At 40.2% G+C, this 17562-nt stretch overlaps 1 protein-coding gene and 1 long non-coding RNA gene across 2 annotated transcripts; one reads left to right on the forward strand and one right to left on the reverse strand.

The window, feature by feature from the left end:
* Positions 1 to 2072: 2072 nt before the first annotated feature.
* On the reverse strand, positions 2073 to 4046 carry LOC308125117 (uncharacterized protein). Its single transcript, XM_080488637.1, has 5 exons — positions 3827 to 4046; positions 3416 to 3504; positions 3196 to 3286; positions 2833 to 3117; positions 2073 to 2665 (listed from the first exon to the last, which is right to left on the reverse strand). Exons 1-5 carry the CDS (start codon positions 3870 to 3872, stop codon positions 2541 to 2543), a joined length of 636 nt encoding a protein of 211 aa, XP_080344763.1. The 5' UTR covers positions 3873 to 4046; the 3' UTR covers positions 2073 to 2540.
* A 9807-nt stretch (positions 4047 to 13853) lies between these two features.
* On the forward strand, positions 13854 to 16233 carry LOC308125126. Its single transcript, XR_013936358.1, has 4 exons — positions 13854 to 14156; positions 14966 to 15277; positions 15356 to 15640; positions 15774 to 16233. It is a non-coding gene; the product is annotated as an uncharacterized lncRNA (long non-coding RNA).
* The last annotated feature ends 1329 nt before the right edge of the window (positions 16234 to 17562 follow it).

A 17562-nucleotide genomic window follows, 5' to 3' on the forward strand; every position in this document is an offset into this window, starting at 1 on the left:
TCCCACTGTGGTTCCCCGAGCAGGACATTTCGGCCCTCAGCTCTGAGCATGTGTAGTTAAGGTTAACTAGGATGGATTAAAGGCAATCCGTTAGAATCAGAATCTTTTCATTGTCATTTTGCGTCTGCCTTAATACGCACAATGAAATTGCAGTTTGAGGTCCCGCCTATAGATTACTACATTATAATGGCTTTAGCTCTATTATGGCTCATATGAATGGGCAGAAACATTAAATATCTGCAGCATATCTATCAAATCTTACCAGACTCTGATCCTTTGCTTTGTGATTCTGACGGTCGCTGTTACTGATGAGTCTTTGCTGTCTATTATATGAGGTTGTTAGTAGCTTAAGGAGCCTACAGCCATTATAATACTACACATTACATTTTAGAAGTAACTTGGCCAACACAGGCCACTGAGTTTATGTTATTTATTACTTTCACTAAGGAAAGTTTGGTGAAGATTATGTTTGAGAACGTGTGTATTTATTCAATGGTTTCATGCATTATACCAACTTCTCGCAAAAACTATTGACCAGAATTGAATGAAATTTTCAGGGATGATTTGTCTTTATCTAAGGATGGTTCCATAGAATGGTGAGAGAGATTGGGTCAAAGGTCAAGGTCATGGAAAGTAAAAAAAACGTATTTTCATCATAACGCGGTCAGTTTGAACTCGATTGGTCAAACCAACATCAGAATGTTCAGTTTTCAATTCCTTATCCTCTGATATGATGAAGTGACGTCATTACCCTGTGGTTGGGGGTCAAATGTCGGGGGGGGGGGTCAAATGGAAATTGTAAAATGCGTGTACATGTTGGCGAAGGTATGCGCTCTGCTGAGTGCCCGTTCTAGTTTACTTATTTTTTGCTTTGCTTTGCTCAGTCATGCTTGTTCCTTTGTTGCGTTTTTATTTTTTTGTTTTGAATAATTTCATTTGTTCCAAAATGTCCGAAATAAACTTTTCCCAATTCAATACAAATTCAAAATATGTGAAATATGAATATTGATTTATGGGACATTATTGTAAGTTGTATATGTACATATTGTTCAACTGATACTGTTCATCCTGTGCTGGTTTATTTTATTTTCTAGTATTCAGAGATATAATTGTTTGAAAGCTTGTAAGCTGTTGTTTGAATTTTTTGCTTGAATTTGAAAAATACAGTCATCATTCAAGACAGTTTGTGTCCCACTTTATTCGTTCTACATACACTTTTTCAGCCCCCCTTGGCTGTTACACATACAGAATGCACGGGCAATACAATACAATAAATGAGGAAAAAGTCATTTTAACAGGATCAATCATTTTTTTATTGATTTGGCTCCTCAGCTTTGCTGTAGATTTGCTGCAATCCTGCATCTTATGTTATTATAGAACATTCTAACACTTCTCTCACTGCAATTTACCTTTTAAAATGTTCATGAAGTTTTCCTTTCCACTGTCACGGTTGAAATAATCACCAGTTTCCTGCTTCAACTCATTCATGCTATTATTCAACATGGAAATAAATGTGTTTTTATATTTTTCTTAATGTGCTCACTAAGTGTTCACTGTTGTTGCTGCACCAGTCCTTGAATGTTGTCAAAAGTTAACTACAGATGCTGAAAATGACGTGCATACCCATTGTAGTACATGTAAAACCCTTCTGTTGGGACTCCAAAGTGACAGCGTGCTTTTAGGCTCTAATACAGGAAACGGGAAAATGTCTGACTGTCACAGAGAGCCAGACAATCGTGCACAAGCAGATTCACACCTACGGGCAAGATTAGACTCGCCACTTAACCTCACAAACACGTCTCTTGACCACATGCATAAAAAGCACATTTAAACTCTGCATATGGAACTCAATGAGCCTGCATTTAGTTTCAGTTGTGCTTTTTTCATATGTCATGTTTTATATTCATAATTGGCAAATTGTTTTTTTTTCCCCCAATGTGATGAATGTTGAACAGGTTTAATAGGAGTGGATGTAGCTTTTACATCTGGATGTGCTCGTGTTGCTTGCTTCTGTTTAAAAACTGTGAAACCATGGAAGTGACAGACAGTAAAGAAATTACAGGAATACTTATGAAGTACATGTATGGTTTTATTGGGTGTTTCCACTTTTTCAGGGAATATAAAAAAAAGTAAAAAAGTCTCACGAAACTGGATGAATTTTTTCCTTGAACACCAAAAATACAAAAGGAAAACAGAAACTATTTTTAAAGTAACATCCTATAAACTTCTCCAGCAGCGGATTTAATTTGATCTATTCACTCAACACTTTGAGATACCATCAGTGAATATTAAAGAATGATGAGTTATGAGATATGAATAAGCACTACTTACAAAGATTTCTTACCAATGCGCTGCATGCAATTATTTCTTCATAAAGCATTTGCAAAGCTAAATTTATGTCAAACTCATATGCCCCAACAAAAACTACTAGAATATCCCTTTTATTCATTCATTCATAAATGTTCCTCGGAATGTAACCCAGGTTCTTCCACTCCAGCAGTGTTGACCTGGAAGCACAACTGAACAGCAAAGAAACATGCTTATTTTTGTTTTTTAAGTTTGTCAAAGAGATGCACGCCGATGAGAGCAGACACCATGAGGAAGAGACCAACTGAGAACACGACTATCTTCACCAAGCAGAAGGAAATGCTGCTGCTGTGTGAACCTGCAAAAAAGTGGAACCGGTAGAAGTGTGTGTGACACTTCAATTCAATGAAAGAGGAACCAATAAAACAGTCAATTCCTCTTTGTGGATAGACAGCATTATGTTCAGTCAGTTCATAGATATTGTTTGATTTTTTTTAATGTGAATTCATCTTTTTCCAGACCTACCGGTGTTCTGGGCACAGAGACGTTTAATATCCATCATGTCCTCAGTCGAGCTGACTTGGTTGCTGTGTTTACAGCTCACTGTAACATTCGTCAGGTGGACTTCCAGAGCAGCACTGGAGTTTGTGATCTTTGATTGAGTTCCTCCATCCTGATCACATTTTTGATTGACACATCTAAAAGTGCTGCTGATGTGAGAGTCCGCCGCGCTGCAGGTCAAAGTGACGTTACAGGAGGGTGAGCTGTTTGATACACAGTTCACCTTCAGCACGACGGGAGACACAACGTCTGGAAGGACAGAGTGTGAGAAGTTTTAGAAATGTGCAAGTAGGTATTCTGAAGAGTTTGAAATGTAAGGAAACTTACCTTGAACTATGATGTTGTGTTGGACTAATATGAAGTCGTTATCCACTGTCAGTCGTGCAGTATAAACTCCACTGTCTGTCTCTTGTAGGTTCTTCAGTATCACAGAGTATATAGTTTTTCCATCGTGATCAATCCTTCCAGTGTAAGCTGGTCTGATTGTTGGTTTGTTATCAGGTAAAAAGTGTACTAAAACTGAATCTTTTCTATCAAATTTCCATACAAACAGATGAAACTTGTCAGGCACGTCGTTGACATCCAGCAGCACATCTTTGCCTTTCTGCACGAACACAGGAGGAACGCTGGACTGGGCTGTAAAACGGGAGACGCGAAATCAGTTCAGATTTAGTGATATTTCAATTCAGTGATTACCCCAAAGCAAATATCCCAGAAGCTTCTGGTTAACGTCATGAAGAAATAGATTACTGCAACAAAATTAAAATGTATTCTGATTTGCCTATTTGATAACTTTACTTATTTCATACTGCTTTATTCAAATTAAAGAATATCCATGATAATGTGTGTACTTTTGCCAAAATAATAACAGCTGCACATCCAGCGGCTCCGTTTGTTAACTATAACAGTGTCGCTGTATCGGCTTTTAACGTTTAACTCGAAAACATGAATGTCCTACCTGCCTCCACACCCCACAGCAGCACCAGTATTACAGAGAAAATCATTTGACAAAGTCCCGTGGTGAACAGTTCTGCTGCAGCAGAATGAACTGAGCATCAAGTGGCGCGTTCGTCCCACCCAACCCAGCATCAGCACGCAGGGGTGAGTACGTGAGATTCTCTGCTCCAGTTTCATCCAGCATCACATATGTCACTGTCATGCCCTCCACCTCTGGCTCTGCCTAGTGGCAACCTTTTTTCCTTCCCTCTTCCTCCTTTCCTTTTTTTCCCAGGTGGGCGTGTGCTGTGTGGTGCCCTGTGGAGAGGTGCAGTCAATCAGTTGATTACCTGAGCGCACTCACCCGAGGCAGGCTGTGGTCTACGCCAAACAATTCATTCCGTAGTATGTATGCTTGGTTTTTCCGAGGACCATTTTTTTAATATCGTGTTTCAGTCTTGGCGTGCTCTGTTTTAGTTCAGCAGTTCCTTTTCTCGTTAGTGTTTAGTCAGAATATTCAGTTAGTCACGTTCTCCTCATCCTGTTCCCGACTAATTAGCTTTACATTCACTTTGTAAATAGTTCAGCCATATTTGGCTCTTTGGCTTTGTACACAGATCACTTTGTAAAATTAAGTTCAGAGAGTAAACTCCTGATCTATGGTGTCTCTGTTCGCCCCCGAATCCGAGGGTACGTCCGAATTGTCCCTCCTAACTCCCTAACAATCGACTTTACCTTAACCCCGTGGATGACGTTACGGGGTTTAGGAAAGGTGTTAGAGGGCTTCCTAAAGGAGTTAGTGAAAGGCGATCACGTTAGTGTGGCAGTCGGACAGCACTTTCACTTAGTGACGTCATAACAATGCGACGGCGGCGGCGCAAGTTAGTAAGTCCACCATGGTGGGGAAAGAACTACAAGTTTCCGAAAATGGACTACAAAAAGCGCATTTGGGTTTTATATGATTTAAAGTTGTTCAAGGCAGATTATAGCTTTGGTAACTTTAATGATCTGCTCCCTTCTTCCGACATCATGAGTTTCCCTGAACGCTCGGATGAGCGGGTCCCTTTAAATGTTGTCGCCGCAAGGAATTGTTGGGGCAGCTTGAGCTCTCCTCCTTTGCGAAAGGATGCATCAGTGGTTCCTAAGTTAAAGGAGGCTCTAAAGGAAGCAACGAGCCTCCTTTCCTTTGCTCATTGAGAATTCGGACAGTCCTTATCATGGCCGCCACACCAAACACTTCCGGGGTTCAGGAAAAGTCGATAGTTAAGGAGTGAGGCGGGACCATTCGGATGTACCTTGAGTCTGAATGGTGACGGTCACCATGGAAACCAATGGACTACAAGGTTATTTGATCCACCACAACACTAATATCACTAATAGCAACGTCACTGTGTAAAACAGTGAGCAGGGCCGCGCAGATAAACCACTACCCGAGTCAATGCACGCACACCGGTGTTTCTGGATACTTGCCGAACCGAGACGTTGGCTACGAGCTGCAGAGCAGGTTAGCCGCGTGCTAACGGCAGCTTCCTTGCTGCAGCCATGACTGATGGCTCATCGCGGAGCTCCAGAGCGTCCACGACGGATGAAAATACCTTACCTCTCCCCAGGAGCTGTTTGATCCCCAAATCTAATCGATTGGTGATCATCCATGAAGATTTCATACAATTCAGGTTGTAGTTTTTGTGAAAAGTTGGGAAAGTACATGCATACAATCCAATAACACACACACACACACACACACACACACACACACACACACACACACACACACACACACACACACACACACACACACACACACACACACACACACACACACACACACACACACACACACACACACGCACACAAATATAATCTTGTAATATCTTGTTCCTCATCAAATAGGCAGAAAACAAATCCAGAAGTATTTTGTTTGTTGTTGTGATACTTGTTTGTGTTGCCCAAAATTAATTTACGAATCATTTCAAGACAACTCACCACACATTTCTCAGTAAAACAACCAGGTTCTCACGAAAGCAGAAGTTGTGCCCATATTAGCACAGACCACATTTAGTGGCTTCTCGGTTTTCTCACGTCAAAATAGCATTGGCTGATTTTGTTTGAAAGCGAATGTCTTGACTTGCCTCATCTCTTTCGACTGCAGTTTTACCTTCCAGTGCGAGCATTTAAGAGCAAGTTGATCTTTGAAATATTCAATCTCAGATCAATTGTTTTAATGCAAAGACAAGACAATCTGTTTAAGTTTGACATATCAAGATCATGACATAAAGAACCTGTTGTTTTGGCAAGAATGTATGGTGTAGGAACACGTATGTGTGACTAATATATGATATGACCACAAGCATGAGTCTGAGGCAGTTCACAGTGTGGTTGCTTAGAAGCACGGAACTCTCCCACCCGCAGCAGTTTACAGCCGCAGTAAAGACAGGAAGTTGCTCAACAAAAATGGTTTCCGTCAGCTCCACCATCAGAGTGAAGACCGTGGGTGCAAAACATTTAGCTGGGGGACTCTTTCAGGACCAAACTGCTGGTTGGGTAGTTAGTTGTTTCAAAAGGAACAGAAGTCAAAATGCAAAACGATGGCAGTGTTTGCATTCATAGGTTACATAGCATCATTGTACTGGTTCAGACTGGGTTGTAAGAGGCTCCTGAACTGAAACGATCTGGTAAAATGAGTAAAAATGTTGATCTGTCCGAGTACAACCACTTTGTTTAACCCGAGACTAACTAAGTCACTATCTGGTTATTTATTAATGACTCATCAGCCACACTGTTCAAAGCACTTAAACTCATCCTACCAAAGGCAATAATAATAATGATAATAATATAATAATACATTTTATTTGTAACTCACTTCACATTTAAACAATCTCAAAGTACTAAAGAAACAATTAAAACAATAAAAAAAAAGGCAGTAGATCTTTGTGCCTCATGAAGAACATGAACATGTATATATTTCAAACTGCACTACACTGTATCATCAATGGTGAGGGGTAGGATTGTCACAAGTTCAGTGAACTTCTACCGACTTCTTTTGAGTATCTACTTTGTATCTGTTTTCTTTTATTTTATTTTGCAAATTGGGTTTTATTGATTATGCTTCTCAAATAAAAATATAAAAAAATTAACAAAGAGCCTACTTATTTCAAATATGAATGTCACATTTTGCCATTTAATTAATATTGATCTGACTTTATCGTCTTTTTAAAATTTTTCTGATCTAATTTATTTGAGTAGCATATCAACAAAACACAAGACACCAAAAGAAAAGAAAAGAAATACAAAGTTGATGCTCAAAAGGAGGAAGTAGAACTTCACTGAAGTATCACTACTTAGTTCTTTTTAAGAGTGACTTTTCCGTTATCCACCATAACAGAAAGTTTGCATCTGACTAAACGTTTCTCATTCTCACGCTGACGTTGTCATGCTTGTGTAGGCGCATGTTTGATCTTGTGGCTGGCTGCGCTCCTTCATAACTCCCCTCTTGTTTCAGGTTGACCCCTCGCTCGTGTCCTCTGTTCTCACTCATCCTTCATTGTCTCGGGTGTGCCTCGTTACCTTCCCCCTCCCAGTGCGTGTATATAATGGACGTCCTCCGTCTTGTCAGTTTCCAGTTTGTACGCCTGCGTTGAACGTGTCTGACCCCATTAGTTTGGTTTTTAACCCTTGCAGAGGGTTTAATTCAGTCTTCATGTTTCAGCCGCGAACATGTGCACACAACGTGTGTTTGTTTCTGTAAATGGCTTTGGTCGTCTTCCTTTAGATCAGAGGTGGTAAACATGAGGCTCGTGGGCCAAAACCGGCCTACAAGAGGCTCCACTCTGGCCAAACCACCGAGCAAATTGTAAAAATTTCAGAGAAAACCCAAATTTAGCAGAGAGTAGTAGGAGACCCGAGCTGAGATATCAGTGACGCGGCCATGAAAGATAGCAAACTAGCATCAGCCTCAAAGCCATGCCGTCAGGATGAGCTTATGAAAACATGCAACAATGCAACAGCCAGAGAGGTTTTTTGGGACATTTCTCTGTATTTTGCATAGAAAAACATTTGTTTATGTTGGAATTGTAGTAATCTTTTGGTTTTGTGAAAATGTTGACATTTTCATCACATATACTCTGTGCCACAATAAAGAAAAACTTTAAAGTTCCAATTTAAAGGTTATTATGATGCTATTTTACCAGTCTGTCTCACTCGAGATAAAATTGGGCTGTTATGTGGCTCCTGACATAAAATCAGTTTGACACCTCTGCTTTAGATCCTCACAGTATCAGGGCTATAGCTGTTGTCCTGGTAACAGCAGAGACATTGCCCCACATGTTTTAGTGCAACCTTTTTCGATATTAAAATGATGTCTGATATACTTTTGCCATAAATGGCCTGAAATCAGTTTTGGCCACTCAGACAGAAGTATCTGACGTGTATCATCACATAGACCATGGATAAATGGATTTCTATTGTAATATTTTTAATTGTGTTTAGTTGAAACTATGATTTATAAAAGAAAAGCACTTTGGGCCTGTTTGCCTGCCCCGAACACTTTGCTCATCACAACATCTGACAGTGGTTCCAGTGGAAACGGTGTCTTTCCTTGAGAAGCTCGCTGTGAATCCTTTTGCTCCATTTGCCGTGGACAATGTGACATCAAGCCAAAATCTGCCAAACAAACAAGGGCAGACGTGGCTTTGATGCGTCGTCTGCAAGTTGATGACATGCAAGTCACTCCTAATCTTCCCCGATCCACAATCCGCAGACCCCAAACCCCCGAAGACCAAGAACAAATCTCTCCTTGCTTCTTCCCAGGTAGGAAATCCAGCAAGATGCTTTCCAGAAGAAACAACAGTGTCTGTATTTTTCTTGGCAGTCGGCAATGGCTCATTCAGATCTGTTGTTTTTGTATTCACGGATGCTACGTGTGTGTGTGTTTTTAAAAAAGATTTTAATAGTAGATGTACATTTAAAAAAGATCTGACCGCAACAAGGCAGCGATCAAAGTCAGAATATAAACCCGAGCAACTCAATGACATGCGGGTCACTAAATATCCTAATCAGATGCATCTCTGTGTCTTCAGAAGCAGTGGAAAAAAGAGGCTGTAACTGCATTAATTCAGAGGGAGAATAATCTGCCAACAATTTTCACAAATCAGCTGGGAATTTTTAGACCGTGACTCAAATTAATCCATCTTCAAATGCAAAGAGAATGCAGCTCGGATCATACTCTGAATGCATTTGCATTATAAATTGCTGATAAAATATGTACATCAGAATGAAGATCAGCCGGGGAGCCACACTGTTATCCTTTAATATATTCATGTCAGATTTGATATTTTAATCATCTGATATTTCCGCTTACTTCTCTCTTTTTTTTTTAACTTTTTTCCCCCGTCACACTCTTATGCCATAACACGTTCAGCATAATACTGTTAGATCAGTCACGGGCCGCAGCACAAATGTAGTATTTGGCATAAAAATATAGTGGTTGTAATGTTTTAACAGTGCGCTGAAGGGCATAATCATCCTTCAAAATCATAGGTTATAAATTTGAGTTTTGTACGTGCATCAAGACATAAATATCGTTTATGAGGCTTTATTGATAAACAGGAATCAGAAATATTTTGCCTCGATCTGCAGCTCCCAAAGTCGCCAAAATACATAATTTTTTAACTGAGTCATCACCCGGAAATCACATTTTTCCTTGTTAAAACACGTATATTGGTGTTGGATCTCAGTAAAAACTTGCCTGAAAATCTGCAGTTTGAAGATGGCAGAGTTTCTTTTATCGTTTGGGCCATTTGTTCAGCCCAGAATCGCCCACAAGGGGGCGCACCGGCAAAACGGGAGATTTTGATTGTGCTCCTGTGTAGTCATCGCCACAGGAAATTTATCGCAAACCCACCTCTGCTAAATTTTGCGGTTAGCCTAAAGTTAGCCTAGCTGCTAGCAATTTGTCGTTGACGGGACGAGTATGAACTGAAACCCCCGTGTGATTTATGACCCTGTATTTCATTTTAAATCTCCGGGGTGTGTTGCTCTGCAGCGTGGATGTTTGTAGATGGCTCCTCGATTGTTGTTTTTTTTTTATATTTCGTGTTAGCAAAGGTCCGCAACGCTATCGCTATGCTATCGCTACGCTATCGCCACGATTGACGGTTCCTGCAGCCAATCAACCCGCGCCTAACATCCGTACCAGTCAATATTTTGCTTATACTCTCACAAGCAGATGTTGTGGTTTAAACAAAGGTCAGAACAAGATCTACATTTGATTTGTTTTCCTAATAAATTTTAAGAATAGATTTAAAGACAAAGGAGATGGGATACCTGCAAATCCCACAAGATGACTCCTTTCCAAACATGCAAAACAAGCGAAGTGTGTATGAATATCTATTTGTTGGCTTTTTAAAAAAATAAGTTTTTTTTAGGATAATAAGGTGGAGAACTGACGTTAGTCAAGCGATGCACTGTGCTGGAGATGATTTCAGCTGAGAGCAGAAAGCAGGATGTATCACTGATTCAAATTCATGTTTTTTTGGGGACTGTGGGTGGAAGCCATGTTAATGCATTAATTAGTGCAGGAAGCTCTGGGTTATAATAATGGCGGGGCCTTTCAGTGTGGAGTTTGCATGTTCTCCCCGTGCATGCGTAGGTTTCCTTCGGGTACTCTGGTTTCCTCCTGCGACCCTCAACAGGACTAAGTGGTAAAGAAGACAGAGGGATGGGGGAAGCCAGAGTCCTTGGAAACATACAAACCTTACCCTGTAAGATCCCCAAACAGGGAATTGAACCAGAGACCCTTATGCTGCGACACAAAACACTATTAGCATGGGCGCTTAAAAAAAATGGGGGAAAATTCAGGGTTAATCTTTAATAGGGATCCTCTGTGGAAAACAGTATCAAAGTAATATATTTGTGATGGCCCTCTGCATTATGTAGATGGTAGCATCACAGCCCACATAAAAGTTTAACAAGGTCATCAGAATGAAATGAAATTACCTGAGTTTTATCTCCGCGCTCTTTGCATTCATCGCGCACCTTCATCCACTTGTTAATAATTAACAGCAGAGCGACAAAACGGCGGATTCGGTGCTTAATGGGTGAAAAGGCGGAACACTTTTGACACAACTACAATATGAACGTGATTACATCAAGGCTGAATTACGGAGCGGGCGCAGCGGTCAACAGCCCGAAGCCCAAAGCTCCGGGGCCGCCCTGAGCTCCGGGCTTACTGCGGATCAGCCTCTTTCTGCTAATTCAATTAAAGATTTGTTTTGTAATACGCACCGCTAATGCCCGGCATAAGCTTGCAGGTTAAAGGCCTGAAGGTGGGCCTCTGATAGGCTGAAATCATTTTGAGGCCATTTCTTTTGGAAACAGATGGAAATAAATGGTTTTTTTTTTAAATAGGTCCATGCAATCATAGTTGTATGCTTAAGACTTTTTTTGTATTCCTTTTGTATTTATTTTGTTAACACATTTTAAAGGATTAATTCTGACTGAGGCTTTTTATATGAAATTCCAGAATGTGTTAAACCGCTCTGAGATGACATTAATATTTACTTCTCCAGAGATCCATTATAAGTCCACAGAGAAACTGTTTCTTCCTGCCAAACTTTGAATTACATTTCATGATTATTTGAAAGACTTCTATATGACTCTGGTTCTTATTTGCACAGTTTGAGTTTTGATTGAGTGTTCTTGTTCTGCACAGTGCTGCAGTGGTTTCGCTTTCTCGCCTCACAGTCATGGGTACAAATGTTTGATTCACAGTTTGGAGACATTTTTGGGGTTGTTTGTGTTCCTTTTGTGAGTGTTTTAATGTTTTGGTATACTTCCACAGTCCAAAGATTTCCACATTAGGTAAAAAGCTGTGTTTGAATGGTAAATTGATTTCAGTTATATAGTGCTTTACACTTTTAATCATATTCACTGATTCACACACACGCACTTGCAACAATGAGTGGGTGTGTGTGTGTGTGTGTGTGTGTGTGTGTGTGTGTGTGTCCTGTGATGGACGGTGTGTTTTTTGCTTTTTGCTCTGGGATCGTCAGTGCAATCCTACGATTAATGACGTGGGGTTGAAGATGGATGGATAAGAGACATTTTTCAAACATTTGTGATACTTCCAACTCCTGTGAGGAGTCTGCATGTTCTCCCTGTTACTGCATAATATTCCTCCACATACTCACAGTTCAAAGACATGCTTGTTGGGTTAATTGGTGACTGTGCATTAACATGAGTGATTGTGTCTCTGTGGTAACCTTGATAGAGGGTGTCTCCTCCTTTTCACACTGAGTTGGCTACGATGGGCCTCAGCTTAGATAAAGTGGCTGAATAGAATTTTATATTCGCTATGGTTTTCGGTTTTTCTTCTTTCAAATACATACATTTTTATTTTACCTACTGCTTTTGGGAAATGTTATTAAGTGGAGCCTTCAAATGAGCTTTTGATTTAAAAAAAAAATTTGCTGTGTTTTGATTACACAAACATAAATCTATACAAAACGATCATGGATACAGATGAAACAACAACAAAAAAAATTTAATAAATCAAGAACTGTCATTGAAAAACCAGTCGGTCAAGACCTAATTTGCAATCTAGTCATATCAAGTGTCTGTCTCTCTCACGCTATCCATGACCCAGCAGACCACATCAGTACAGTCACACCAAGGACATCCATTACGAGTCACATTATCCGCTGGTTCGGTAATAAATAATTGCCTCCATCCTAATTTACTTCCCCCTCCTCTTCCATCATTGCCTGCTGGTCCTCCGCCGGCCACAGGGTGGCGACAAGCTCAAGCAGAAAAGCCATTGGAAGCAGCTTGACAAGTTCTGCCGCCAGACACAAAGAGTGTGACATCATCTGCAGCGGGACAGAGGGTGTGCGAAGGACAAATGTCTTCAGATGCATTACACCATTCTCCACTAATATGATAATATATCTTGAGCCCTGAGTGCGGTGCCAAGCATGAGAGGGGCCATAATCCACACAACGGCCGCTCCAAATGTGAACAAGAGGATAAAATGGAAATGTTGGTGAAGAAGAAGGAGGAGGAGGAGGAGGGGGTCCACTCTGGAGTCGTGAGTGCAGTGCTGAAGGTTATTCCAGACATTATTTCTCAATGAGAGAGGAGACAGTAATCACTACAGCACACTGCCTCTCTTGCTCTCTCTCTGTTTTCTGTCCCTGCCTCTTGATTTCCTGCTGTATTTGTATTTTTCTTCTGCTGTTTTCCACCTTTTACTAATCATTATTCCTATTGAATTTCTGACGCACTCACTACAACAGGGGTCGGCTACCTTCAACAGTCAAAGAGCCATTTAGACCCGTTTACCACCGAACACAACAACTTCCACATTCTTCGCACCACTATTGTTGCGTACTGACATTTCATCCCTGCCTCGTTCACAACCCCGCCTACATTTGACCTCACTCTCTGTAGTCGGACCGCGCAACACAGTTGGGTCTAGGTGCGCTTTGCCTTACCGCACCGTACTACCCCGCTCCGGGATGTACTGCAGTGGGACCGAGGCTCAAGGAGCCGCGGCAGAGGGACGAAAGAGCCGCATGCGGCTCCGGAGCCACCGGTTGCTGACCCTTGATCTAGAATATGTCCATATATATTTAGTATAGTATCATGTGGCTTTGTTTCTCATGAAGAACGGTCTTTGCGCACATGACGCCGCCCCACCCGCCCGAAGCTTCGGCACCGCCGTGTGCTGTGCATTCACGTTCCAGCTCGCTAATGACTGTATCAGTCATATCTTAATCATGTTCATCATGTAGCATCGCTACTGTTTCAGCCCCGCAGCTCGTTAACATGTCGGAAGGCGCACTTACGTGACGCACCTGAACGCATCACTCAAAGCGGTGAGCAACGAGGCGGCGTTGTCCCGTTCCAAAATCGGGGCACTACTATGTCTTTACACGGCCACAAAGATACTTTGAAATCCAATCCTTCAAATTAAAAATGCTGAAAAAGCATGTGACGTCGCTACCGTATGAGCCCCGCAGCTCGTTAACATGCCGGAAGGCGGGAAACGCAACACAGACGGCAGGTTTTTCCAGCACGAACGCGACACAAACGATCAGGACTATTTTCACGGAGTTTTGCGTGGAGTAGGGGACAACTGGTAATATTAATGAAATATTTCATTGATAATTATAGTCATCAATAACATAGCTACTGTACGTTGGGGAGGAGGGAGAGAGTCTCTGTCTGCCTCTCTCTCCTTCCGTATTCTCTCTCTCTCACACACAAAAAAGAGGAAATGTGTTGTAAAAGACATCTGTTCATGGCACGTGTTACATGTTTCTGGGTTTTTCTGGTGCATTTGTACCCAACACAAGGTAATTCAGTTTTTACAAACTTTTATGGAATTTAAAATTCGTCCTCTTTACCTTATAATGAAACAAAGTGAATGCAGGACAGTTAGAAAATGTCAGAATGTTTCTTCTGATCTTGTTCAAAGCTGCGATATAATCATAAAAATGAATAATTAATCCGACAGCAGAATTTTGTGGTGGTTCCTTTAATATGCAACCTTTGTACATATTTGGGAATATGTCATTCTACATGTGGCAAGCATGCAGGATTTGTTCATTTATTTGATTTAACACTATTTCTTTTTTAAAGATCAAATAACAATGGTTCAGAAATTCATGTAGCAAAAGTTCCCCTCATGAATTGATTTATTATCGCCACTATATTTTTTCATGATTAATCCCTTTTAGAGGTTTTATCCTTTAACTTAAATATATTCACACTCACCAACCACTATATCATGTAGAGCTTTCTAATTCTCCTCTTTTCAAGTGGACTCGCCTTTTGCCTTCTGAACTTCCTTAATCTTGATTCTTCCTGCCATATGTTCAACAAAGTGCATAAATCTGCCGAGAGCCCGTTGAGATAACTGGATTTCCCCATGAAGTCATGAAGCTGTAACAGTGTCTCTATTGACTATTACCATTATACATACTTGATTTGTGAAAACTAAACTGTGGTTGAAAGTCAGTAAAAGAAAATACTGTGTCACACTGAGTGTGACTTTGTCCTGTGATGGGATGGTTAGAGAAACTAAGTAAGTTTGTCATTATTGGAATTAATAACATAACAAAATGCTTAAAATTGTACGTAATCTGCATCCCCTGTTTTACAGCCCAGTCCAGCGTTCCTCCTGTGTTCGTGCAGAAAGGCAGAGATGTGCTGCTGGATGTCAACAACGTGCCTGACAAGTTTATTCTGCTTGTATGGAAATTTGAGAGAAAAGATTCAATTTTATTATCCTTTACACCTGGTAACAAACCAACAATCAGTACAGATTATACTGGAAGGATTGATCACCCTGAGGAAAATAAATACTCTGTGATACTGAAGAACCTACAAGAGACAGACAGTGGAGTTTATACTGCACAAGTGTTAACAGAGGAGAAACAACGTACATTAGTCCAACACAACATCACAGTTCAAGGTAAGTTTCCTTACATTTCAAACTCTTCAGAATACCTACTTGCACATTTCTAAAACTTCTCACACTCTGTCCTTCCAGACGTTGTGTCTCCCGTCGTGCTGAAGGTGAACTCTGTATCAAACAGCTCACCCTCCTGTAACGTCACTTTGACCTGCAGCGCGGCGGACTCTCACATCAACAGCACTTTTAGATGTGTCAATCAAAAATGTGATCAGGATGGAGGAACTCAATCAAAGATCACAAACTCCAGTGCTGCTCTGGAAGTCCACCTGATGGATGTTACAGTGATCTGTAAACACAGTAACCAGGTCAGCTCGACTGAGGACATGATGGATATTAAACATCTCTGCCCCCAGGACACCGGTAGGTCTGGAAAAAGATGAATTCACATTAAAAAAATAAAACAATATCTATGAACTGACTGAACATGATGCTATCTATCCACAAATAGGAATTGACTGTTTATTGGTTCCTTTTTCGTTCCACTTTTTTGCAGGTTCACACAGCAGCAGCATTTCCTTCTGCTTGGTGAAGATAGTCGTGTTCTCAGTTGGTCTCTTCCTCATGGTGTCTGCTCTCATCGGCGTGCATCTCTTTGACAAACTTAAAAAACAAAAATAAGCATGTTTCTTTGCTGTTCAGTTGTGCTTCCAGGTCAACACTGCTGGAGTGGAAGAACCTGGGTTACATTCCGAGGAAAATTATGAATGAATGAAATGACTTTAACATAAATTTAGCTTTGCAAATTCTATTATTGATCATTCCTGAATGTAATGTCAAAGTGTTGACTGAATAGATATTGTGTGTGCTGTGGCTCCGGTATTTGTTTGTTTTTCTTCGTCTGAACGTTTAGTGTTCATGAAAACGCTCATCCAGTTTTGTGAAACAACAAGTTTGTTTTTGTAAAAATTCCTTGAAAAAGTGGAAACCTCCAAAAAAATCATACATGCACCTCATACGTTTTCCTGGAATTTTATGTGGCATTGATTGATTGTTTGTTTTTTATTGTGAAATGTCTTTTTAAATGTTGACAGCGCACTCTGAGCTTCTTGCACATTTTCTTCCAATGTGGTTTTCATACTACAAATGGCTAATAAACTGAAAATGAAACTTTAGATGTGTGGTATTACAATAGAAAAAATACTTAGTGAACACATAAAGAAAAATATATAAACACATTTATTTCCATGTTGAATAATAGCATGAATGAGTTGAAGCAGGAAAAACTGATGATTTTTTCCAACTGTGACAGTGGAAATAAAAACTTCATGAACGTTTTAAAAGGTAAATTGCAGTGAGAGAAGTATTAGAATGTTCTATAATAACATAAAATGCAGGATTGCAGCAAATCTACAGCAAAGCTGAGGAGCCAAATCAATAAAAAATGATTGATCCTGTTAAAATTACTTGACGTTTTCTTCATTTATTGTATTGTATTGCCCGTGGATTCTGTATGTGTAACAGCCAAGGGGGGGCTGAAAAGGTGTATGTAGAATGAATAAAGTGGGACACAAAATGTCTTCAATAATGACTGTATTTTTCAAATTCAAGCAAAAAATTCAAACAACAGCTCACAAACATGACTGAGCAAAGCAAAGTAAAAAAATAAACTAGAACGGGCACTCAGCAGAGCGCATACCTTCGCCAACATGTATACACATTTTACAATTTCCATTTGACCCCCCCTGATATTTGACCCCCAACTGCAGGGTAATGACGTCACTTCATCATATCAGAGGATAGGGAATTGAAAACTGAACATTTTGATGTTGGTTTGACCAATCGAGTTCAAACTGACCGCGTTATGATGAAAATAAGTTATTTTTTAACTTTTATGTGACCTTGACCTTTGACCCAATCGCTCTCACCATTCAATGGAACCATCCTTGGATAAAGACAAACCATCCATGAAAATTTCATTCAATTCCGGTCAATAGTTTTTGCGAAAAGTTGGTAAAATGCATGAAACCAATAAATAATTACACACGTCCTAAAACATAACCTTCACCAAACTGTCCTTGGTGAAGGTAATAAATAACATAAACTCAGTTGCCAGTGTTGGCCAAGTTACTTCTAAAATCTAATGTATAGCATTACTATATTTTTACATTACAATATTACTGTCTCTGCAATGTAATGCGTTACACGACTTTTATATCACTTTGGAGTTATTTTCACCAATTCAATTGCCGAAATACGACTCGGCATTCTAAATTGCTGAAATGTAGTTTATTGCAGCTGATTCAACATTCAGTGGAGGTGACGTAGCCTCATGGTTGTGTAGC

Source organism: Lipophrys pholis (assembly GCF_963383615.2).
Source record: "Lipophrys pholis genome assembly, chromosome: 1".
NCBI classification, from domain to species: Eukaryota; Metazoa; Chordata; class Actinopteri; order Blenniiformes; family Blenniidae; genus Lipophrys; species Lipophrys pholis.